At 26.5% G+C, this 27,364-nt stretch overlaps 1 protein-coding gene across 1 annotated transcript in view; it reads left to right on the top strand.

The window, feature by feature from the left end:
- Positions 1-27,364, top strand: part of LOC142327268 (voltage-dependent calcium channel type A subunit alpha-1-like) — a 902,521-nt gene that overhangs the window by 562,417 nt on the left and 312,740 nt on the right. The window contains exon 5 of the mRNA XM_075370151.1: positions 18,888-19,021. Within this exon, the coding sequence (XP_075226266.1) occupies positions 18,888-19,021 (134 nt within the window). The remainder of the gene's footprint in view (positions 1-18,887; positions 19,022-27,364) is intronic.

A 27,364-nucleotide genomic window follows, 5' to 3' on the forward strand; every position in this document is an offset into this window, starting at 1 on the left:
AATTCCTCCTTCAATCAGTAGGAATCTATTGTTTCCACTATTCCTCAGAATAATGAGGCATTTTCATAGGATTCCCAAAAACATAATCCTTTGTAAGTACAAGTGTAAAGTGTGCGAAAGCATCTAGGTGTACTACAAATAATTATCCACTCTCTCACTAGAATAGATAAAGTGAAGTTTGCATTAATGTTCTTTATGCTACCTCTTCTTGTTTTCTCTGTAACTTAAGTCCCATCACAACTCATCATCCCTTTAAACTTCACAAAAAAAAAAAGTCTTTAGAATACTGTTAATGTATAATTATTATGTTTAAAATTACAATATCTCTCAAGCTGTGAACCTACTCAGCTTCAGTTTATCAAGTTGTTTTCATGACACTTCTTATTTACCATACTTACTATGGTGTCAGTGGTACAAATGGTTAGTACTGGCTTCCCAAAAGGAGGTTGGTAGTTCAACGCCCAATTGGACCAGTTGTAGTTTTACACTAACACCTTCTTGATACCATTCCAAACACCATTCTGTTGTTGGGTTCTAATTAGCTACAAATCTTGGCATGGTGATCTACTGATATACAAACTACAAATACATATATATTGTATATAACATACTACAAGTACACTCATTATACAAACAAGGGCACAGCTGCCTTCAGATCCCAAATCAATCAAAGCTCAATTAGATGTCTGGAGATTTCTGGAATATCATAAGAATCATTCATTGCTTATTACCCTTTTAATGGCTGTAACTGTTGTCAACAATATAAAATAAACAGGTAATATATTAGTTACACCTACCTATAAAGATGAGAGATGGATAATAATTGAGTAAAATCCCAGTCTGACTCGGATTCAGACATGCAATGTTTGGAATCAAAGGTATATTACATGCACATCCATTCTGCCACGTACAAGTCAGCCTTTTCCTGAAGATTGTTTTAGTACTGTTATATATCTATAGACAGATGTTGAGTTTGATCTGATAAATTAGAAGAAATCTACCCCATCCCTGAGTGAAAGAAAAATGTAATTTCTGTTTTAGAACTTCACTTATTCCAGGTTCCTTCACGTAACCATTGTTCAAGCTACATTTTGGATTTTCCAAACAGACCCATAAATCTTTAAATAATTTATGAACACATCCACTCGGTTAGAAATAATAATTTTTTAAAAGCTTTTCAACACAATTTGAGAGAATTTAGAAAAATTTTAACTAAGTGTTTGTTGTAAATCATCAACTTCTATTTCTTTACCTATTACTCCAATTTTTTAGCAACTTGTTTTTTAAGTGCTTATTCAACCAATACCATGTTAATTTCACACACTGATCCAGAGCCAGTAAATGGTATCCCAGAAAGTAGTTTCATCAGAAAATACCCTTTGTTATCTTTTGCTCCTCTGTGTCCCTGTGTACTCATCACAGTTCTATACTCTTAAGGAAGAAAAGCTTTAACAGCATTCACAGTACAATATTTGGAAATTGATACAAAACAAATGGTTCCCTACAGTTAAAATCTAGAAATTTAAATTTGTCCTTAATCTAATTAGAATTTAAACATAAAAATACTCACTTTTGCTTGACATTTGATTACTATACCTAAAATTTAAAACAGTTTTTATTTTATCAAATGGTTACGTTTAATGTTATGTATAGTCATTGTAATTTCAGAATATTAATAATGATTTACAGTAACATTAAGTAATTTTATTACCTGTCGTTTATGTATGTGACTTTTAGGTTATATAATTATTTAACATCCATAATTCACTGAAAACGAATGTAGTTATTTTCACTTAGTCACTTTCATATCATCATTCGTGATCAATTTTACTTTTTTTTACAATACATTCATCAAATTTATTCTCTGATTTTATTCATTTTTTTTTTAATGATACATTTTGTGATCTATAATAATAAAAGATTTGATTTTACAAATTTTATAACAGTTTTCCTTGGAATTATCTTGATGAGCATCATTATAAATTATAATTAAACCTGGCAGATTAGTCTAGTGGTTAAACTCATCTTCGCAAAATCAGCTGATTTTTGAAGTTGAGAGTTCTAAGGTTCAAGTCCTTGTAAAGTCAGTTGCCTTTGAGTGGATTTGAATACTAGACTGTAGATATCAGTGTTCTTTGGTGGTTAGGTTTCAACTAACCACACATCTCAGGAGTAGTTGACCTGAGTCTGTTTCAAAGTACATGTTTACCAGTACATTTACACTTAAATTGCATTACATCTGCAGCTACAGTCAGGCCTGGCAAGCCGATAGCAATTAATTGCATTTGACTATTCACATACACACACACCCAGAAACAGCAGTAGCTGGAAAATGGTCGGAGTAATTATGTATAATTAATGTGATAAAAATAATACATATTGTAAAAGATCTGATGCTCATTTTTTCTAATTTTTTAGCATGTGTATTATTAAAATTTATTCAAGTTAAGAAATATTATGATTTATCCTACCCTTGTACTTACATATTTTATATTCTATATATTAAATAGAAGTGCTTAAATAAGGCTGTAAACAAGAATTATTTAAAAATAAAAATCTGCCTGTCTGTCAGTTTTGGCATCAGTTTTTCACTTTTAACAAGACTCAAATTGATTTTGGACGTAATGCTGACTGAACGTAGATTTCTAGAAATTTTTAAACTATGCTAAGATTAATTTTTAAATATTTAAATTTTTATTTGAGGAATTTTTTAATTATCCTCAATCAGTTACAATCCAGTTTTCTTTTTTTACTCTCTTATTTGAATATAATTTAAAAAAAGTAAATATGAACAAAATGTTAACCTGATAGCTCTGCAACACCTTCCGGAGGATAGCAATATAGATTCATTTGATTACCAGTGTCAAACAATGCTAAGTCGTTTCTGTGCATGCTGTTGGCAATTAATAAGCTTACTGAAGGAGTAATTAATTTGTTCTTTTACACTTCTTGTCCTATGCCTATTATGTAACCTATTAAAGAATCTATGCTACAAGTAGCAATCTTTATTTGGTTTCTCTGAGAGCAATACTTACACAACCAATCCTGGCGGTGGTATAATGAGACTTGTGCAAGACTGATATATCAGTTGCATTTTACAGGACTTGGCATGCTGATATGTAACAACATTCACCTCAATGAAAAGCCAATTGAAAATGAATTCACTCCTCATTTTTCTTAGCCAGTCTGCGATGGGATGTTTGTTATTCTTGGTAAGATCTCTGCCAGTTTTCCAGTTGAATTGTATCACCCACAACCATTAGGTTATAATACCAACATTTATAACTATGTATAAAGTTGCAAAGTAGGGTTTGCAGTGTTGTTTCAACTATTAATTCAGCTTATAACTAGTAGATAAGAGCACCTTCTAAGTTATCAGTTTTGAAATCCATTCACTGAACAAGTCATTGATTTGAATAAGAATATTATTGAACTAGCTATAACGTTGACCTTAATTTAAACTTGTGACCAAGTTTTATTAGAAAAATTTTACAAAAATAATATGTTTTGTATAATAAATTATAAAATAGAAAACTTTCATTGTTATAAAAATATAATGAAAAATTACTTAGTTTACTATATTCTAACAAAATAACCTAAATTAGTGACAGTTCTCACAATTTTTTTTTAATAAAACTAAAAATTAAAATAAGATCTCAACATGAGTATTTTTATTCAGAAAACTACATAGATTAAAATCCATGGTGTGTTACGTATGCGAGAATTAAATGAACACATTTATCAGTCTTACTATCGGGTGCCATAATTCAATCTAAATAAAATTTTTGTAGTCTGTGTTAAATATAGCAACACAGATTTAGTTTTTATCCTATGCATCAGTATGATACATAATTTACAAAACATTTTTCATCCAAATTACCATGCAGCACTAATTCTGTTTATGTTATGCTGCAGACAGTCTCATAAAGAGTAGACTGTCACTTTTATTCAAATATATGATTTGATTGCATCATAATTATTATTACATTACACAGCGTCAAAATAATTGTTATTAATTAAATTAAACAAACTTTATTAAAGTTTTATTTAGTTGAATTAATGATCAATGCAATGATTATTATACATATTATATACAGTAGAATTATTTTCACACAATAAAGTAATATGGCTTCATTAAAAGAAAAAAAAGGATACATTAAGTTATAAAATACATATGTTTCTTAAAATAATCTTAACTATTGCAGTATTAATGAATGACACCATGTTTAAAAGTTTTTTAATGGCCTATTATCACAAAAATGTATTGTACTAGTGTCTTTAAATTTATATAAACAAGTTTAGTTGATCAAACTGTTTATACTTTGCCACCTAATAATTACATCAGAAACTGTCTCACAGACAATTCCAGTAATATATTCTAATTTTGTTTAAGAATATAAGATCTTGTCTTGGACAGGCAGGCAGACAAATGAATGTAAAAATTGACCCCCTTTGCTTATAAACATTCACGAGTATATATTTTCTGATACAATCTATACAGTTTAATGTAATTGATAAGGTTTTTTTGTTTAGTAATTATTTTAAATAATTTTTGTTTTCTTTTTTTAAATTTTATTATTTATAAATTAAATATAATTGTCACTACAGCATATTATTTTGTAAGTTATAACGTGTGAAAGATATTTCTTTAATAACTTTACTTTGGATTGTAACTACTAAACTTAGTGAACAATATATTGTATGAGGGTATCATTCCACATATTTTAACTTAATCTAAAGTAAAATCATACTTATCACTTCATTAAATATTTCACAAAAAAAGATCATTTGCACAATTATTTATGAATATTATTAATGAAATTTTTGCTAAGTATGACTAGTTTTTTTAATGTAAAAATGTGAAAGTGAGATAAACAAATGTTTATATAAATATTGTTTTGATATTTTCAGTTTATTTTTAGCAACTTTTTAATTTTTAGTTACATTTAGATAAAAAAATAATATGATGTGTTCTAAATCTGATGGAAAAAATAAAACATATTTATTTATAATATAACAGGTAAGTTTGTAATTAAATAATGATGATTAAATTGGATAAATATATAGTTATTAATAGAACAATAGGAACGCTTGCATTATTAAAAATGTTTTAGGTCGATGACTATTTTTGCGGAATCGAACGTGGATGTTGATCTACGAATGCTAAGGTCTTTCCGTGTGTTAAGACCTTTAAAACTGGTATCAAGGATTCCAAGTAAGATTTCCAAAGCGAACGATTTAGATGATTTGATTGATTTAATCTGATTTGACTGTCCTTCACTTAAAAAAATATTACATTTATATAAATATATTAATTACCTTTTAGTTGCAGGTTTTTTAATGATGTGTTACGTACAAGAATAGTTTCAGATGTTATTATAGTTTTTTACATTTTTTTTTTTAGACTTAATTAGGAATCCAGAGCAGAGTGTTGTTGTTATAGTTTATTTACGTGATTCACTATTATTTTTTTTAGATGTATAGATATATATTTATAAATATATAGTTATAGATGATAGTTTGTTATTATATATACATATTAGTGTGAAAATTTATTTATTAATTATTTTATTAATTTAGGTTTAGATTCACTGTGCTTTTAATCCCTGCATAATTTTAGGTTATGTTAGGTATTTTTTTTTTTTATCATTGTCTGTTTTTATATTATTTTATTTAACATTACATAATAATAAAACAATAATCTTGTTTTAAAATGAAAAATAAAATTATTCAAAACTAATACATAAATGAACAAAATATATAGATTAAATAGACACATATTTTTAAAAATAAATATTAGCATTAAATTGATCAGGCTAACATTTATAATTTTACAAATAAAATATTGCGTATTTTAAATAATGTCGTCGTATTTATAAATTCATTACTTTACGTAACAAAATTATTGACAATTTTAAAGAACATGATCTAATTAAGATATTAAATTTCTATTTCTTTCATACTTTATCATTTTTATACTTTACCTTTTACAGATTTTTTCAAATTTTTATTAAAAATATTATTTATTTACTAGTAATATATTATCATTTTTAAAATAGCCCATTATTTTACTACTGTAGTTCATGATTTATCTAAATAATGAATTGTTAATTTATAAAAATATTAAAATATATGAAACATGATTTAAGTTAACAAATTTACTATAACGTTAAATGCCCTATAAGTTAAATAAAATATATCAGATTAGCTTTCTTACTTTATTGTACCTTTAATAATGCCTACTTAAGGCCGTCCTATTGTTTACTTTTTTGTTAAATTGAATTGTACAGCTTAAGAATGCATTAATTCATTATAAAAAATAAATTGAAGAAAAAAAATTTATTTAAAATACTGATCTGAAATTGTATCACACTACTACTAGTTAAAGTAATAGCACCCTATTTTATTTATTTATATACAATATTTCATCATGCTTTCATGTTATTTTTTAATTATATTTAACAAAATGGATAGATGTAGATATAACTACAATCCTATTTAGGAAGTATATTTTTTCAGTGCCTTTAATTAAATTGTTTTTCTAAAACCATGAAGACTATTAACTAAAATTTGTATCATGAAGTATATAATACATAATACACTAAAATCACAACTGCAGCTTTTTCTACAATTTTGGAAAAAATTTAATTGGAAGTTTTTTAATATGTAATAATAGGTGGACTAAAGTTCAGTTTTCTTCTTACTGAAAAACAGTAAAAAGGATTTTAACAAAATAAAGGTTCTTATTATTAATTATATAATGTAACATTGCCTTTTGTGGCAACATTTAACCATTGAATTTCACATTTAAAAAAATAAATATAATCCAATTTATTTAATCAACTACTGCGTTTTCAACTGACAGTTTAAAGTGGTTCAAGTCATTTAAATTTGAAAATAAAACCACATTTTTGACAATTCCTCAGAACAAAAAAAAAATCAAGTTTAAATCTCATAACGGTTACCCAATCAATTGTTTTTTGGTATCCAATCTACTCAGGAAAAGTTTAGTGAAGTGGTCTCTGACTTGAAGAGCATGGTGAAGAGTTGCTTCCTCTTCCTACTAAACACAGGGTCACCTGATGTTAAACATACACTTGTTTAATACATCAGAAATAGCAACATCTCAAAATATGAATAAAGTGTTACACTTTTGTAATAAACTCAATTATTACAATTTACTTGGCCATTTAATTTGAACTATCCTTCTTCAGGCTATATCACTGAGATAAGAAAAATAAGGATTTGCTTCACAAAGAATAATGAATTTCTCACATAAATCTACCTTTCACTTAAAATCATCTTGATAAGTAATCTTGGGTGACCACACACTTAAACTTCATTCTTTAGAATTTTTCATAACCTTATTCTAGGTATTTCCAGCCTAAAAGAAGCCTTCTTCATTATTGTTTGAAGTCCTTTTATTATTGTTTCCATAAGTTCTTAGTTTTAATTGCAATTAGTTGTGTCTGCATTGAAGAATAAAAACTTGTTTGTGTAATTAAGTGCCATTATTATTAATAGATAGCAAAAAATTAAATAACTGAATGACAATTGAATACTTTTGTTTTTTTATCAACCATCTTCTGGATGGTTCCCTTCAGAAATTCAGACTTCACTTGCTTCAATATTTCCATAAATCTTCCTGAAATACTCTTGGGATATCCCTCATTCTCTTCTTGCAATTTTTCTCTTGGTTTTCTTTCTTCTTCCAATTTAACTCTCTTTTAGCTACTTTTCTATCCTGTTTCTTTATTATGTATATGTACGTAAAACTTATTACACCATAATCGATTTTAACATTTAGATTTCTCATTCCTGCAAGCAGTCTTAACATCTTTACTTCTCATTCTTCTTTACCTTATCAATCACACTTCTTAAAAATTAAATTTTTACAGCCTTAATTTTCCTTTCTTCTTTACCTGTAGTCAGATCTACTTATATATTTTATAAGATGAATTATCATATAATATGACCTTATATTTCGTTAGGACACCACAGATTCTCATCAAGTTTCTCACAATCTCAAAATATTCTTTTGCTTGTTGGTTTCTCCAGCCAACTTCCAAATTTAGTTTTCCATTTTGTATCTCCTTATTCCCTAAATAAACAAGTCTTTTAACTATTTCCCACTCATGTCTAAATAATCTAATAATGCAAATCTTTTCTTACTCTTCAAGTCAGAAGTATACTTTGTTTTTTTATAATTCCTCATTCCTGTTTTATCAATCCTATACTATTTAGTTGTTCTTCCATGCTCTTCTTACTTTCTCCAGGTAGCAAATTATCTGCATATAACCATGCTCCTCTTGCTTTTTTCAATATTTCTTTCAGTCCGTTGTAAATCTTATCCATAGTTGTAGGTAGGCCTTATTTTTATTCCTTAGAATTATAAAAAACAGAAAAGGTGACAATGCACTTCCACAGTTCAAACTTCTTACTCAAACAACTCAGATACTATACTTCTTACCTGTATTCTTCTCCAATACTACATTGCTCTTACTCCCTTAATTAATTCCTTTGGAGTACTTGTACTTTAAAATTTTTTCTTTAGTGTTGATCTTGGGATGCTGTCATAGGTTTTTCCAGCTTCACCAAATATCTTCCATAACCTAACATCACTTAACTTTTTCCTCATGTTAAATATCAGGTCTCTAGTAGATCTGTCTTAATTCATACTGTTTTTCTTTGAATTGATTTTCAACATTTTCCTACTACTTTATTGTAGGATCACACATTTTAGCTTATGTAATATCTGTGCAACTTCTCTATAGTTCCCACAGATCTCCCTTCTTGAAGAGGTGAAACATTCTATTTCTACACTGATCATTTAGAACTCTTGTTTCCTTCCAGACTAGTTTAGTTACATTTGGTTTTACTGTTAGTAATGGTTCTTTGGTAGTTAGGTTTCAATTAAGCACTTGTCTCAGGTATGTGTTGACCTGAGACTATCTTCATTTACATTCATATATATGATAATTCATGCTCTGAAGTAATACCATACAGTGGTTTCAGAGGCTAAACAGGAAAAAAGGGAAAAGAGAGTATTTGAAATGTTATTATTATTCCTGCTTTAATTATCCTAATTTTAACTTCAACATAATCAGTTGCCCTTCCCAATTACATTTTTTTATTCTTTTTCAAAATAAATTGTTAATTATAATTACGAACAATATATATATAATCAGCAAAAAGCAGGTTTTAGTATGTTTTTTTTTTTTAATTTCTATTTAAAAGAAAACTTTACTTAAATAATCTAATTTTTAAAAATTGGTAAGCAACAATAAAAATTTGAAAAATTAATGAAACAAAGATTTCAAATAAATCCACCAAATTCTAAAAAAAAAAAATGACTACATTCATATGCACAATTATGTGATATTACCTCATGAAGAGGAGGTAAGAAGAAACTTGATCAAAGATGAGAAAGAGAAAGAAGAAATAAAATTAGGTAAAGCAAAATAACATTTTTTTTTATAAATAATATATTAAACATAAATTAACAACTGAACAAAGATTCATTATGTTAGTATGCCAGAAATTGTTGTTTTAAAGAGATTTTTTTTTAATAACCTCTTATGTTACAATTTTATTTTATAAGCTAAAAAACATTGTTACTATATTCAAAAAAATTGGAAAAGATGTGGCCATTCTAAAATACAAACTGTTAATAATAATAATTGATATTCTATTGATATTTTTAATATCAATAGATAAAATGCATATAAAAAAAAGTAATAATAAACATGTTTTATGTTTTATTATTACTTTTTTTAGTAAAATATCATTTCCTTATGATATTTTAAGGAAAATATCATTTCGTTATGGGAGTTTTCTATCTTTTTTAATTATTTTGTTATGAGATACATTGTTCCATAATTAGTTAAATTTATTTTCTTCTGATTTTATATATGTATATATTTACAAATATGTTTTTCTAAATTATGTCTAATTCCATTATTGGTAAACACATTCAAAAATAATATATCTAATTAAAAATAATAATAATATTTATATTTTCTATTCAAGTTATTTTAGTTGTATTTTTCAGAAAATTTATTTTATAAATATAGAACTTAGCCAACACCATGATAAAATGTGGTAATAAATTTTAAATTACTATTTTTGATTGATTCATTTTCTAAACCATTTGATGGTGATCATAATAAAATTGTTGTACTCTTCCTTTATCAGCTAAATAATCAATTTTTTTTGGCTGTTGCCAACATTTTCTTTGTCCATTTTAATGTAGCAACAAGTACAATGTTAGAAAGTTTGGAAAGCTTTTTAGAGTACACTAAAATCATGTTCCAAAATATTTTCTAGGCTTTTTCAAAACTACTATTAACAACAGTGTTGCTACTTAATCTACCCAACATTTGGGTTATTCTTACAACATATTGATAAAGAAAATTATATAATTTTAAAAATTCTTCATTAAAATGTAAAAATAAAAATTATGTAAGATGAATTATCTATAATAATAATAATTTAATGTCATGCCAGTTTGCACTTTCATTACATATATTTAATGAACTTATAAAAGCATTATGAGAATGTAGGCATCGCATGTTTTAGACACATTAATTAGTACATAGACCGTTTGTAAATTTTTAATGAAATAATAATCCTAAACAAATGATAAAAACTAATGTTGTTTTTCTAAATAAAAATAATTAATTAATTACCAATTTTTTGATTTGTTAATATAATAATATGTTTATCATAACTGAAAAGTATTTTCCATTATATACATTTATTATTCTTAAAGTAAAAATACATTCTTCTTCCTTTAAAAAGAAATATTATACAGATAAGTGGTTGCATTTTATCTTCTATTGGTATTATTTAACATCAATTATTATTATAAACAGTTTGTATTTTAGAATAACCACATCTCCAATTTTTTTTAATATAGTACGAGGGTTATTTTTTTTCAAGGTCCGATCGGTCATGAAATTAAAACCACAGTGAAAATAAAAATTTTTTTATTTGTAACAAGTACTTACATAGTTACGCTATTTCTCTACCGATTTAGATAATTGTCGTAGCATGGTACCAACTTTCCAATACCCTCATCATAGAACGGAGCTGCCTGTGTTTTCAACCATGTTTCTACGCTGGTCTGGAGCTCGATGTGTGCCAAAATGTTGTCCTCCTAACCAGCGTTTCATGTGAGCAAAAAGGTGAAGCCAGATGGAGCCAAGTCCGGGCTGTATGGTGGGTGACAACATTCCTCTTCACTTATTCTGAATTTCCCTTCGTAGACATTGAAGAGTCACGCAGTATGAAGCAGTGATGATCGTGCCACGTACCATGAATTCCACCAAGAGAACTCCATTCCGGTCCCAGAACACAGTAGCCATACACTTTCTGTTGGAGAAGGTTCGCTTGAACTTATTCAGTTTACTGGGAGAATGAGAATGCATCCACTGTTTGGATTGTTCTTTTGTTTCTTCAGTTTCAAAATGGACCCATGTCTCGTCCCCTGTGACAATTTTGTTCAAAAAATCTTCTTCATTGTGGTAGCACTGGAGAAATGTTAGGGAGGCGTCTATTCTCATTGTTTTGTGATGGTCAGACAGCATCTTGGGAACCCATCTCGCACACAGTTTGTAGTACTGAAGTCTCTCACTCACAATGGTGTAGAAAGCTGACCTTGAAATTTCAGGAAACGATCACTCAATAGAGAAATTTTGAACCGACGATTTTCTCGAATCGCCTCATTCACTCGCTCAACGATATCATCAGTTGACACTCGCTTCCTTCCCTGACGCCTGCATCATGAACATCTGTACGTCATGCTTTAAAGTTCCTGCACTATTATCGCACTTTGCTGTCACTCACTGAAGTTTCACCATACACATTACTTATTCGTCGATGAATTTCAGCTGCATTACACCCCTCAGCCTGAAGAAATTGAATTACTGCATGCACTTCACATTTGGCGGGAAATGCTGTTGTAGACATATTTACGTGCTAGCTGCATGTTCAGAACTAAACGAAGTGACGCGGCATGATTGAAGGCCATACTAGAGATGCTACGCAACACATATGCGCAGCAAAGGTTCATCCGATTTTTGCATGGGTTTTATTTTGCAACCGATCGGACCTTGAAAAAAAACCCTCGTAACAATGTTTTGTAGCTTATACAATAAAATTGTAACATAAGAGGTTATTAAAAAAATCTCTTTATAACAACAGTTTCTAGCATGGGATAGTTGCTTTTCTTGTGTTAATTTTGGTGTTCACTCTATCAATTACCCATCTGGAGTTTAATAACTGACATAGGGGTTAATTATAATATAAATTAATCTATCATAATGTATTGTATTGTATTATAACAAATAACTAAAAGGATCACCTTTTTTGTAGTAGCTGTTTCATAGTTACTAACCTTGTAGAAAAATATGTTAGTTCATTTGAAGTCATAGTAATTGATTTATTCTGTTCATTAAAGAAACTTTTGGAACATCTACATTTTGAACTCCTAATTAAATACTTTCTAAAACTAAGAAATTGATGAAAATGTTTCATTGCTTTTAGAAATGCTACCAATAAACTTTTCTAAATATTATAAAGTTTCTGTTTTTAGCTAAAAATATTTAATAATATCTAAAAGAGATTAGTGGAATTTTTGTTACATTATTACATAAAATGACAATTTTCCTTACAAAAATATGAATTCCAACTATCACAGGTACATTAAAAGAGGATTAAATACAGAATATAATGCTACCAAAGTATCATGATACTCCATCAAATCCATCTTTGAATTATGGGTGTAAAAAAATTATGAACTGCCTTGAAAAATATTTCTAGTTAATATTTGTATTTCCAACAATATTTTTTTTTTATAATTATGTTAGCATATTTTATTCACTATTAAATTCCACAATTTTTTTCTGGTTAAAGTAAGTTGAATTGATACAGCCTACTACTCTTGACTATTTACAACTTCTCAGGTATTTTACCGATTAATAAATGGTTAACAGCAGCATCATTAACAAAAAATATCTTGTCTTCACTACACCCTAAGGTTAACGTGTGCCATCTAAGCCAAAGTGACAGTTTATATAGGCAGAAAACAAATACAGTATCTTTATACAACATTTTTCTCTGTAAAATTTCCACACTGTCAGGGTTTTTTTTTATTTTGTAAATACTGAACATTGTAGGTTATTGCCCATTAGAATGCCATAATGCAGCCATTTCTTTATCTGTCTAACTTTCTCATATATGATAGTTTAACTTCCTCCATATATTTCTTCTTATTTCAAACAATTTATACAAATACTTTATTTGCTAACATATAACAATTAACAAGTACTTTTTATCAACGAAGTGTGAATTCCAAATTACACCTCCCAAAAAAAAAATTACTTTGCTTAAGAGTTGTTCTCATAGTAATGTATGCATATTTAATAATGTTGCCTACAGAATGTTAATTTTTAACAATAATAATATAAATAATAATTATAATAAAAAAAACACTCATAAATCTACACTATATTCAAAAAATTATTTTACAGATTGTAAAATATTTAAATTTGCTTAAGATTTCTATTAAAGCCAAAATTATTATAAAGCCAAATTGCTTGGCTACATGATTAAAATGTTAATTTTTCTTTTAGTTAATTAATTTTAATGTTGTAATATTTATGTCTAAGATGACAGTTTTAAAAATTATTTTAAACTACTTATTGTTAAAATGTTAAATTAAATCTATTTTTTTAATTATATAATAATGCTTTTTAGTCACTAAAAACAGCTTCAAGAGTGATTAGAAGAATTTGGCATTAGCAAAAAAAAATTAACTTAGATTTTTATTAAAAATGAATAATTTTGTATTAAGTTTTTTATTTTTTCTGTAAAAAAACATGTACAAATTAATTAGGTCAGTTTAGGTTAATTTTCATAGTAAAATTATATAATCCGTTATTTATAGTTGTTAGGTCATATGTCCAGAAATTTTTCAATATTTTATTCTCTATTTAATTTTTTTTTTAACGAGTCCAAAAAAAAATTGAGTCACTGTGACAATTCATTTTTGTGAGTATAATTTTTTTACAGGTATATGTGACTATAATATTTAGAATTATTGAGTTATTGATTATTTTTACTTGTAGTGGTGTTAAAACGTAGAAGATAATTAATTTCATATTTGTATTTAATAATAGAATAAATATAATAATAGTTTCGTATGTTTTATAAAATTATTAAAAATAGAATAATTTATTGTTTAGCATCATACTTATTGGTGTTTTTTTATTTTTAAATGCTTAAATTAAAAATTAATTATAATTTATATTTGTATCAAGCAACACCTTTCTTTTATTAATTTTGTTTTATTTCAACAGTTTAAAGAGGGTACACTTTTTTATTCATTAATTTTTTTTATAAATAAAGTATGGTAATTTTATATATATAGAATTATAAGTTAGTATGATAATACTTAAAGGATAATTTTTTTTAAATATTACTGAAGCCCAAAATGTAACATTTGTCAAATATATTAATTAATTAGACATGTGATTTCATATTTTCTAAATTCATATTTTTCTCATAGCTCTTGTTTGTGATTATTCACATAATCATATTTTACCCTGATTTTATAATTAATTTCATACGTAATTATTAATGTTCTGCCACTGTATGATAGTACTATTGGAGTTAAGCATTTGCCTTTCCATGCCAATAATATACACAGATTAAAGCCTACACATATTAATTAAATTACTTACTACTCCTCTTTTTTTTCAATATCTTTGGTTACTGTGTTCTAAGCACATTGTGGCCTGAAATCTTATGTAGCTATAGTATACATATACATATTTTAACTGTAGTCTATGATGCAACACAGAAAAACATCTATTGTCATTTTATAACATGAGGCTACTATTCTCAATTAACAACTGCTGAAACACAGCAGTCAAATACTAATTTGACACTTGCATTAATTACATATTAAATCTTTGAAATTCTTCAGCACAAATGTGAAAGCCTGTGAATGGGGCTTTGGCTTTTTCTTCTAATTTTTAATTATGTAGAATACCTTTGATTGGTCTGGATGATGCCACTGAGGTTTTCTAAGACTTTTTTTATTTTTTTATGAAATATAAGAAGCTGGTGCAGTAAACTGAACTCATTTAATACCAATTTTCTGTTGTTATTTTAGAGATTTAATAAGTTCATGGATTTTAGAAATTAATGATTATAATTTAAAATAAATTTATTTCTGTGTAATAAGGATTAGATTATAGTTTTTTTCATAATAAAGATGCCTTTCAATCTCAGATTATATATTTTTACATAAGACTCTAAATAGAAAAGCCCAGTACAGATAATGTTTATTGTTTTCTTTATTTCCAGGAAAAGATATTCAACTAAATCATTAACTATACAATAACCTATTGTAAATAGATTAGATCGGTTGCTCAGCAGCTGCTTAAAGCTTTAGCTGCCCTCCTGCCTGACCACTTTTATAATAACAGAATATGTATCACATTTGCTGAGTTTCCTGATGAAGAAAGGTACACTAAATGTACCAAACATTCCCAGATTGTTATACAATTCATTCACACGTATGAATTAAAATTTCTTCTTCCACTTTATTTATCTGTTTTTACCCCAAATTTTAAATTCAATTTCAGATCAGTGGTTATTTTTTTCAAGTCTCTGATTTTCAAGCTCTCAGACAGTGCCATTAATTGAAAAACAGAAATTAAAGTAATATATAGGTACATCAGCATTCCAAATCCAAATTAATAGGTGCTACACCTTTAGATGAACCTAGACCGTATTCCTGTAATGTAACAGTTTATCTTATTAACTGTTAATAGTAGTAATGCTAAAAACTTATCTCACTAATAATTTCTACTTTGGTTATTAAACATTATCATATTTGGCCCCTTACAACCTGATGATTCTATAACATCCAAACATCTCAGGAAGTAGCATTCTTAGGATGTCAAGTAAGATAAAATGGAGACAATAATTGATGCAATCTAAAAAATTTATTTAAACAATACAACATTCTTTATTTATTTATTTTTCAATGTATACTTAATGAATCATTTATTTAATACATTTTTTGTTGTTTGTGTAAGAACAAAGTCAATAAATGCATGGAATAAATTTATATTGTTTTTTAATTAATTATTTTTATACAGTTTACAGTGTTTATTTCTGTGTTAAAAATAATATAAAATATAAGTTAAGTTACACTGTTAATTTGTACTTAACATAAATAAACAACAGACTTAAATAATCAAAATTAAATCTTATAAAAGTTTAAGCTTATTTATTTTGTTATTAACAACATTACATTATGTTAAAGTAATTGCAATTTATTAATTAATAATTTTTTCCCATCCAGATATTACTGAATTTTGTTCATTAAAATAATATTTTTAAAAAAATATAAAACATTTTTTTAAATAATTCAAATTTAAACTTTAAAACAAATAAAAACTAAACATAAAAATATTGTTTTAAAATCTCAACATAAGGTATTGCTTGGCACATATGTAGATAACAGTTTTTGTTTTTGTTTTTTCTTTTTTACATAAAGAACTGTTTAGAATTATTTTTAAATTAGAATATTACTTGTTTTCAATTTATACGCTTGTTTGTTTTAATTTATTTTTCTTTTAGTAGCCATGTCAGTTCAATTAAAAAAGATTTTTATAATAAGTATACTTTTAACTTATTTTTGGTTAGAAGAATTTTAGTTAATCTGTTTTTTATATTTTAGGATAGTAAATTTGAATACATTCTTACATTTTAATGTTAAATAAATTTATAATTTATTTATGTGACATTTATCTATAACATATTAAATACTATTCAGTTTTCATTTTTACTGTGAATTAAAAAAATATTAATCGAATAACAGTTTTTAACAAAATTACAAGTGTAATAAAATTAGTAGTTTTTGATCAGTAGATCTCTCAAATTTTTTAGTGTATTTAATGAATTGATTTCTACAATAGAATTAATTAATAAAGTAAAAATTAAATCAAATACTAATTGAATTTTCAGTATTGATTGTGGACGTTTAACTAATGCCAAAAATATTTTTACTGTTTTATCATTATTAATAAACATTGTTTTCAGCGACACTGGACAACACTGATTGTTAACTCCCAAAGAAGTACTTCAACTATAACCTACCACTCTTTTTCTTAGTACTTTTTGATGTATATATATTTTTTAAACACACTATATACATTAAATATACAAAAAATAAATATTTATAATTTAATACGAACAATAATAGTACCAGCCTATGACTTGGTGAGTTAGAGTTAACAGTTAGTTGGAGCTGTCCCAACAGTTGTTTTGGCTGTCATTTTGAAACAAAAAATTTTATGAAAATCTTTGTAAATAAGTCACTTTACAAAATAGCAAGGAACTTTTCTGTAGAATTTTATAAAGATCAGAAAACGTATTTGACAAATCAGGGAATGCGTTACACACATGTGGGCATGTGGGTAATTGACAAAACACACATAAAATGGCAAAATTTTGAGTTGAACTAGGACCTTGCTGCATTTGAAATAAATCCTAAAACATTTCACATTTGAATCCATAAGAATTTAGTTACGTTTTGATTATGGAGGCATTTTGTTATGATTGGAGATTTTTCTATATTAATGGATTATTTTTTCAGAGGAACCCAATTTTCCACACTCTGAAAAGTTGTTTAAATATGAATATGAGCATACTTTTCCTTTAAGTTACTGTGATGGTCAAAATCATGTTAAACTAATTTTTCATAAAAGAAATTTCATTTGTCAATAACATGAAGCATTTTGTGCAATTTTCCCTTCTTCAATTGTGTGCTAATCTTTTAGCCATAAAATAAAATTTTATCTTACCATGGTCATATGTCCTTCATAAAGACTATTCTTTATCTAGCATTTTTCCTTCACAGTACATAATTAAGTGTGGTTGCCTCAGATATGGCCTACCACCTTGACCATTCTTTTTACAAAACTCTGTTATAAAAATATTTTCTCTAACCCTCTTTATTTTGAATTTCATCAACCTATTTAATTTTAACATTATCCTGCAGTATTGTAAATCAAAACTATGATGTATTTTTTAATGTTTATAGAGTTAAATTAGATGTTAATATACTTTTTACCATTAAGTTAAAATAACCTTTCACATATTGATAGCACTTCTAACTCTGCAATCTTCTGATAGAGAAAATAAAATTTATGTATTTACTTTTATAGATTATGATTTATCCCGCTTTTCTGTGAGAAATCACAGAAATTTTTTTTAAGAAATAGAAAATAAAGGTATCCAAAATAAACTATTTAAATTTAGTTTATTTTATGTTCCAGTTAATTCACATTTTGATTATTTAATTGTTTTTAATTAATTTGGTATTAAATTAATTATGTAATTAATTTAAGGGAAACTAAATTGTATTAGTAATTACAATATGTAATTTTTTGAATGAACTTATGATCTAAATGTTACAATTTTTTTTTTAAATAGTTATTTTTTTACTTATCAAATTTAAATGGAGCTGTATGTGAAAAACATTTGTGTAACTTTTTATTACAAATGTATGATGGAGATTAGATAATGTATTCCAAAATGAGTTTTAATTTTGTTTTAACAAATTGCTATTAGTGGTTTTTTAATGAGTCAAAACTAACATGAAGAAGTTACATCAACGATTTTTTAATAATCAATTTAAAATCACAATTTTTAATATATATGTTATGAATTCAATTATGGTTATCAATTAAAATATATATATATATATATATATATATATACATATTAATTGAGCTGGCATTTGTAGTTGTTTTGTGGCGTAGTTTGTAGAATTAGTGTGTGAGTAGTGATAGAATGTTCTTCCACAGGATAATGACTGTCTTGTCAACCTTACAAGTAACAGCACCAACTGAAAACACCGCAGATGAAGAGAGTATGGATTTACGCACATTGAGGGCGATAAGGGTTTTGAGACCCCTTAAACTGGTATCTGGGATTCCAAGTAAGTAAAAGTATAAAAACAAAAGAAAATGTAAAAATAAAATGAATGTCAACATTATAGAGTCATCTGAGATACAAAATAAACACACATTTCATCTCTCTCTCTCTCTCTCTCTCTCTCTCTCTCTCTCTCTCTCTCTCACTCTCTCTCTATCTCCTTCTTTTATTTTTTATCTTTCTGCTCTTTTATTTTTTTCTGTTGTGTAAATTAAAATCAGTTGAAAGATTAGTATCTTTTATTTTACTTAAAACATTGAAAGCATGAGTCAATACCCATCTATTTGTAGAGTACCCTACTACTTTGTTTTTTGAAAATTAAACAAAAATATATTAGTATTTTATTCCCTTATTCAATTTTAAAAGGCTAAAGTATTATTAGTTTTAGGAATGATTTTAAAAGTCCTAACTTAATTAATTTGGCTCTTAAACAGTTAAGCTTGTTGTGCAGTTATTAGTCAAGAAAAAAGATATCCTGAATATGTCCACAGACAACTGACTCTTTGGAGATCACATTGAGGATATATTGGGTTCAGCATCCTCAGGAAAGATGTACTGTAGGTTCTAACCTCTACTTATACTTATACATAGTTTCTTAATATACACCTACATAACTGAAAATGGGTAAGAAAGGGTGAAAGATAAAAAGAGTGGATGTAAAAAAAGATGATTTATTCTGAAAGGAAATATAGAGAAAGACAAACAAAAGGATAGTTCTAGATTGATCAATGATTTCGTCCATTGAGTTACTTAAATATATAATGCAACAAAATTTACCTTTCCTCCAGAAATTAAAGAACTATCCCAGAATAGATTATCTTCCTGAAAAAAATTCTAAGAGAAGAATTGAATTAATAATATTCTATATCTTTTAATTTTGTCTAATATTTGCAAAAACTAATCTCAGTTTTATGATTTTTTAGTCAGTCCTAACTATAAAAAAAAATTGTGTACTTTACTTACATAAAAAAAAAGTGGTTTGTTAATTAAATTCTTCTTGGTACACTGTACAGTAGTCTTAATCTCATCATACAGAAGGTTAAAAAGTAATGCGGTCAGTATATGTTGGAAATATATTAATTTTGTTACACTTTTTTTTTCAGTCAGGATAATTGGTCAATCATTCATTTGTAAAAATAAAGAAATTAGACAAAATGATCTCTTAAGTCACAGGATGTGATAATTATTAGCAGTTGTTACCCACATTAAAACATTTAACCATTGGGAATATGCATTTGTCCTTAACAAATGTTAGAAAAATGGCACTAAAATTAGAAAAAATGTATACTCTTATGTATTATACTTTGCTCGTAAATTTAAATTAAATCTCAAAGAATTTTTTTAACAACCAAGAATCAATCAATAATGCCATCTGAATTGGCATAATAAATCATTGAATCAGTTATAACTAAGTAATATATGGGTACTAAGTTTTGAAAATAATTTGAGTAGAATTTACTGACAACAGAGATTAGCACTTCCAACTATTAATAAATTTCAGATAGATGGATCTTATTTTACACTTACCATAACAAAACCATAATATTCATAATATAGCTTATACTATTACAGCTTAATGTAGCTATGTATTGTTTCTGAGAATAGTTCTCAGATGATTCTAGTTGAATTCTATATATGGTTCTGTAAATATATTTTCTTTAGTTTTCTATTGAAGAAATCACAATTTTCTTTGCTGTTCTCGTACGATGAATGTTTTATCAATATCATCTTCTAGTGCTAAAGCACAAGTGAATTGAGAACAAAAAATAGAGGATATATGGCATACTATTTTACGTGGAATGTTCAATAATTAACAAAACAAATTGATGTAGCAAAAAAACCATTTATTCAATAACACTGAAACTTACGCTATTTTTCATCATAGTCTCCAGCAACCTTTAGACACTTGTCCCACCGTTCTGTGAGCTTTCTGATTCCCGCAGCATAGAAATATTTACGTTGTTGTTTGAACCATTCGTGTACCACTTTTGTGACCACTTCATTGTTGTCAAACTTCTTGCCATGTATAAAGTCTTTGAGCGAGCTGAACAAATGAAAATCGGATGGAGCAAGATGTGGGCTGTAAGGAAAATGTGGCAACACCTCCCAACCCAACTTCTCGAGCATTTCTCCGGGTGTCTTTAGACAGTCAACTGTCTTGGAACCCATCTTAAACACATTTTGTGATAATTCAGCGCATCATGAATGATTGAATACATGGTTCCAACACTAATATTATACAAACTAGCAATTTGGGAATTTTGATTTCCTGTCTTTGCAAATAAGATCCTTTGTGCGATTTTGCAGTGCAGTAGTCGAAAACTTCAACCGGTCTTTCAAATCATTGGATATCAGTCACACTTATTCTGCCCAAATTAAAATGTTCCACCTACTTACACACATTACTGTGGTTTAAACAATTTTCAACATTTTTGAATAAATTTGTGCCATTTTCTCACACGTTTTGATAACAAAAATTGTATCATTGAACTTCGCTCCCCCAGTGTACATATTTCAAGCATAGCTGACAATCTGAAATCATCAAAAGAGGTTATGTTTAGATTAATTATGATTTAATTATCAATTATTATGATTAATTTTGACCAATTTGCTAACAATTGAACTTTATTTAACGTGGATTTTATGAACTGAGGAGGAGTAAAATTTAACACAAGGTAGCCAGCTGACCATATAAAACAATATAGAGTATATAAAACAATATAGAGTTACGTTTGCTGAAGTCATAGAGTATTTTTTTTTTTTTTTTACAAAATCTTAATATTACTGAAACAGTTCAACTCTTTTTATTTCACAAAGCAATCAGGATTCTCTGATAAACTTTCATTCTTTTCTACATATTTAATTTACTTTTTGTTTAATTTTATTAATATTATATTTAAAATAATACTATTAGCATTATATTTTTTATTGTTAATATTATTTTATAATTTTTCCTGTAGTACTTTAATAAAGCCTTTGCATAACAACATATTTCTTTTCTATAATGTTATTTGCTTAAAAAAAATTAAACATTTTTTCCTCTTTAGCAGAAAATACTAAGTATAATTATAAAAGTTTAATCAATTAATAATTTATTTTTTAAAATGAAGAATTAGCATAGTAAATAACAAAACACTCAAGTAGTTAATCATTAAATAATTATTATACATACATATAAAAAAAAAAAAACAAAAAAAACACTGAAATTAATTGTTGTTATAGAAAATGTAAACAAAGAGCTAACTTAAAAACAGATTATAATACAAATTTTTATATGTGTTTTATATCAATAAATAACTAATATTAAAGTTACTACTGGTAATATTTTAAATTTCATATTAATTACATTTCTTTTAAATCATTTTACTTTACCAATACTTAAATATAAAAAAATTATTAATTTAAATATGGTTTCATTTTTATACAGGAGTTTGTAAATCTTTTAAATGTACTTGTAAATACATGAATACATTTATTAACTTAGCAAAACCAATTCTTTTTTTTTATTTTATTTGTCCATATTCCCTTCTGTACTAATTATGCCAAAGACAAAAGTATAAAAACTGTTTACTACCAAAAGTACAGAATTCAATGATGCTTCTTACCTTATGCTGATTGTTTTTCTGTAATAGCGGTTTCGAGGGTTTCCCTCATCGTCAGTTAAAACCTTTTCTTTTAAAAAATCACATTAAGTTCAAAACATTAAAATTATAAATTAATAAAACAATATGCCGTCATAAATATTAAAAAATTATAAAATTAAAAAAAAATATATTTGTTATGTGGCTAACCACACATACAGTACTGTACTCATGAGTATAGTAGAGTAGAGTAGATTTTTGTATAGTAGTAAAGATTACTTTTGAGTACAGTACTGTATGTGTGGGCTAGCCACATAACAAACAATTTATTTTAATTTTATAATTTTGTAATATTTATGACTATATATTTTTTTATATGTTTATAATTTTAATATTTCGAATTTAATGTATGATTTTTTTAAAAGAAAAATTTTTAATTGATGATGAGGTAAACCCTCGAAAGTGCTATTATGAAAAAACAATCAGGATAAGGTAAGAAGCATCATTGAATTCTGTATTCTTGGTGGTAAAAACTATTTTTATACTTTTGTCTTTGAATACATATTTTATATATATAACTTTTTTTTTCTGACAAATACTTTTGAATCACATAACTAGATTTTTTTTTATTAGAAAATGAATCACTTAAGTAGAATATTAAAATAGAAATTTCAGTAGGAGAAATATATTTTGGTCATCAGAGCAGCTTTGGTCTTAATTTTTAATTATAACCTAATTAAAAAATAGTTTGTTTTATATTAAACATTATTACTGCATTTATATTAATAAAAATGTTTAAATACTTTTTAATTATTTAAATTATAATTGAAATCAAATATAACTGAAAGATATATTTCCTACAATGAGTATTGTTTTATATTTTTATTTAGGTAGCTTATCTGATAATATTGATATGAATAATCAACAAATAGATGGGACACTAATTTTTAATGATTTTTTAAATGTACACCTTATTTTAAATATTTAGCTAAATTATCATGATCATTAGGTAAATGTTAATAAAATAAAATAAAATTTCTTTGTTTTTGTTAAAAAATAAATAAAAGAATCAAAATCACTGGTCGTTTAATAGAACAAAATTTTTTTTTCATATTTTACAATGGAATTATCTTTATTTTCTTTCAGTTCATTTATTTTATTTATTATCTGTTTTGTTTCTAATCGCTTATTTATTGCAATTTTAGTAAATGTTGTAGTTTGAGTACTAGAAATAGTAGTTGTAGAGGATTATATTATTGTAGAATGACATTTTCTTCAAATACTAAGTGAAATAACATAGATTATTTTAAAGGTTATAAGATAAAATGATTCCATGCATGGCTGAATTAATTAAGTTTTTTTTACATGTATATATAGTTATCCAGCAATTTTATTTTTATTTGCCTTTTTTATGATATAGTTCCTTTTTTTCATTTTTTTTTGTTTGACGTCCGAAGTATAATTTTGTATCATTTATTTAAAATAATGTATTAGTATCTAATGAAAATTACATTCCTGTATCTAAATTTGGGTTGATTTATGTGTCGCTGAACAATTTAATTCTATAATCCCTCAAAAAACCTAATTATTATTTTTGTACTTCATAATTAAACATCATTAGTAATAAAAAAATTTAGTTGCATATTTTTTAATCTTTGGATTAATATTATGAAATCAGAGAATCCCAAAAGATGGAAATATACTTAAATTTTTTTGTAGCTAATGTACAGTTCCCTATCAGTAATGTTGCAGGTGGGGTTAATTTTTATCTGATATAATAACTAATTTTTGGAAAATTCAGATAATTCAATAACATATTGACCATTGTGCTAATAAAATTTAATATTGAATGAAATTTAAACTAACAAAAGACATTAAATAATTAAGTTACACTTACCGTATTAATTCCAAGAATCGATTTTTGCAGGATCCCGCACCTTAATTTGATATTTAATTATATAATTTTACATTAAAATAAATTGTTTCTATAATTTGTGCTATATTATAAATTCTGCTATCCATTAATTCCAGTATTGGATAGCAGAATTTGCGTATTCGTCTGTAATAATTTAAAAATTTATAAGACACTAACATTTTTGACAAATTCAAAATTCACAAATTATAAAAAAATTTATTCTAATGTAATTTTAGATTCAATACCAGCTGAAGATGTGAAATACCATGAAAATCAATTATTGGAAATTAATATGGTAAGTGTAACTTATCTTTTTACTATGTTTTGATGGTTTAAATTTCATTTATATTAAATAACTCATTTATATCAATGGTCACACACATGTACATTTATAGAAAATGTATGTAACATAAAACGTAGAACAAAGTTTAAAACCATATCTAGTGATAAGTAATGTAATTAAAAAAAAAAATTAATTTTTATTGACAAACTGAAGTAATTAGTATAAAATTTTAGATCTTACAATTCATAAGTTAACAGAAAAAATGCCCAGTACAAGTTGAGGTGATAGCTGTCCATTTTGATTTCTATTAATTTTATTTGATTCTGAGCAAAACTGTAAATTGCACGTACTCTTTTGATGATTCTGAAGTACCTGGAACATCTCAATGAATAACACCTTAAAAATAAAAGGTTGGAGTTAAAATTCCAAAGGTGAAAGCCAGGTTTATTGAACAAGTTCCTATATATATTCATAAAGATAGGTAACACTAGCTTGATTACAGCCTGTCAGTATGTGCTGTTGATGCTTTGGATTAAAAGTGTTGCAGCTACTGACTTAAAAATAACGAATCTACTTTAAAATCTTAGAATTTTGGATAACTTAACTTTTCAATAAAGAAAATGAGATCTACTTAATTAATATTAAAATTTGCTTCTCTATCAGGAGATTAAAAAACAAATTATTGGATTTGTTTATCATAAACTGTTAATACTTCTGTGATAAAGAATACCAAGACAAGAGTATGCCATGCATTAAATCAACCCTGTGTATGAGTATTAATCTTCCGTAACTTAATTTAAATGTTAGCTTAGCCTGAATGTAAACTGTGTAAAATTGAACAATTTTCAGTAGTGTTCTTTTTAGTTACTGTAATTTTAATCAGATATTCAATTACCGTATTACAAATTTGATAGACTTCAAGAATGTTTTCAGTCTTTATTTGAGAGGAGTCTTTATTTTTTTCATTGAACCCAAAACAAGATCTGATTTTGTAGCTGATTCTAAAGACCTGACTTTACACTGATTATAACTTATGAAAACTATAAAACCTTATAGAACTATAAAACTATAGAAACTTATGAACTGGTAGAAAACCTTGGATATTAGAGAATAAAATACAACTATAGAAAGTATAATAATACTAGTGATGAAGAAGGTAAAAGGAACTACTAACAATTAAGAAACACTATAAACAAGAAGTGCATATTAGAGAAAGATGAATGAACTAAAGAAAAGTGTTCAGAAGTTGGAAAGAGAAATAAATGATCATTGGTAAAATAGATAGAGCATACAGAAAAGTTAAGGAAAATTTTGTGGTACATAAGTTAAAATCTAATTATGTGTTAAATAAAGATGTTACACTGATTTATAATGTGAAAAAAACATTTGATAGGTGGGTGGAATATTGAAGAGTTAAATGAGAGGAAATTAATTAGAAACTGGTGTTATAGAGGAAGAAGAGGAGGTCAAAGAGGATGAAAAGGAAGGTACAATACAGAGATCTGAATTTAATAGAGAATTAAAAAATTTGAGTGGCAGAAAGGGTCCTGGGATAGATGGGATACCTGCAGAATTACTGTGCAGGGCAGATGAGGAAGTGATAGATAGATTATACAAACTGGTGTGTAATATTTATGAAAAAGGGGAAGTTCCGTCAGACTTCAAAAAGTGTTATTATCATGATACCAAAGAAAGCAGATAAATGTGAAGAATACAGGATAGTTAGCTTAACTATTAATGAATCAAAAATCTTAACTAGAATTCTGTACAGAAGAATTGAGAGGAGAGTGGAAGAAGTGTTAGGGAAAAAGCAATTTGGTTTCAGGAAAAGTATAGGGACAAGGGAAGCAATTTTAGCGCTCAGATTAATAGTAGAAGGAAGATTAAATAAAACCAAACCAACATATATGGCATTTATAAGCTTAGAAAAGGCATTTGATAACATAGACTGGAATAAAATGTTCAGCATTTTAAATAAATTTAGGGTTTAAGTAGAGATAGAAAAAAAATTGCTAACATTTAAAGGAACCAAACTGCAGGTAATAATCAAAGAGCATAAGAAAGAAGCCGTAATAAAAAAGGGAGTCAGGCAAGGATGTTCCCTAATCCCTGTTACTTTTTAATTTTTACATAGAACTAGCAGTTAATAGTGTTAAAGAACAATTTAGATCTGGAGTAACAGTGCAAGGTGAAAAGATAAAGATACTATGATTTGCTGATGATATAGTAATTCCAGCTGAGAGCAAAAAAGATTTAGAAGAAACAATGAACGACATGGATGAAGTCCTATGCAAGAACTATTGCATGAAAATATACAAGAGCAAAACGAAAGTAATGAAATGTCATAGAAATGATGTAAATGGACCACTGAATATAAAAATAGGAAGAGAAAAGGTTATGGAGGTAAATGAATTTTATTATTTGGGAAGTAGAATTACTAAAGATGGATGAAGCAGACAGAAGCGATATGAAATGCCAAATAGCACAGGTGAAACGAGCATTCAGTCAGAAATATAATTTGCTTATATCAAAAATTAATTTAAATATCAGAAAAACATTTTTGAAAGT

Source organism: Lycorma delicatula, chromosome 7, assembly GCF_047948215.1.
Source record: "Lycorma delicatula isolate Av1 chromosome 7, ASM4794821v1, whole genome shotgun sequence".
NCBI classification, from domain to species: domain Eukaryota; kingdom Metazoa; phylum Arthropoda; class Insecta; order Hemiptera; family Fulgoridae; genus Lycorma; species Lycorma delicatula.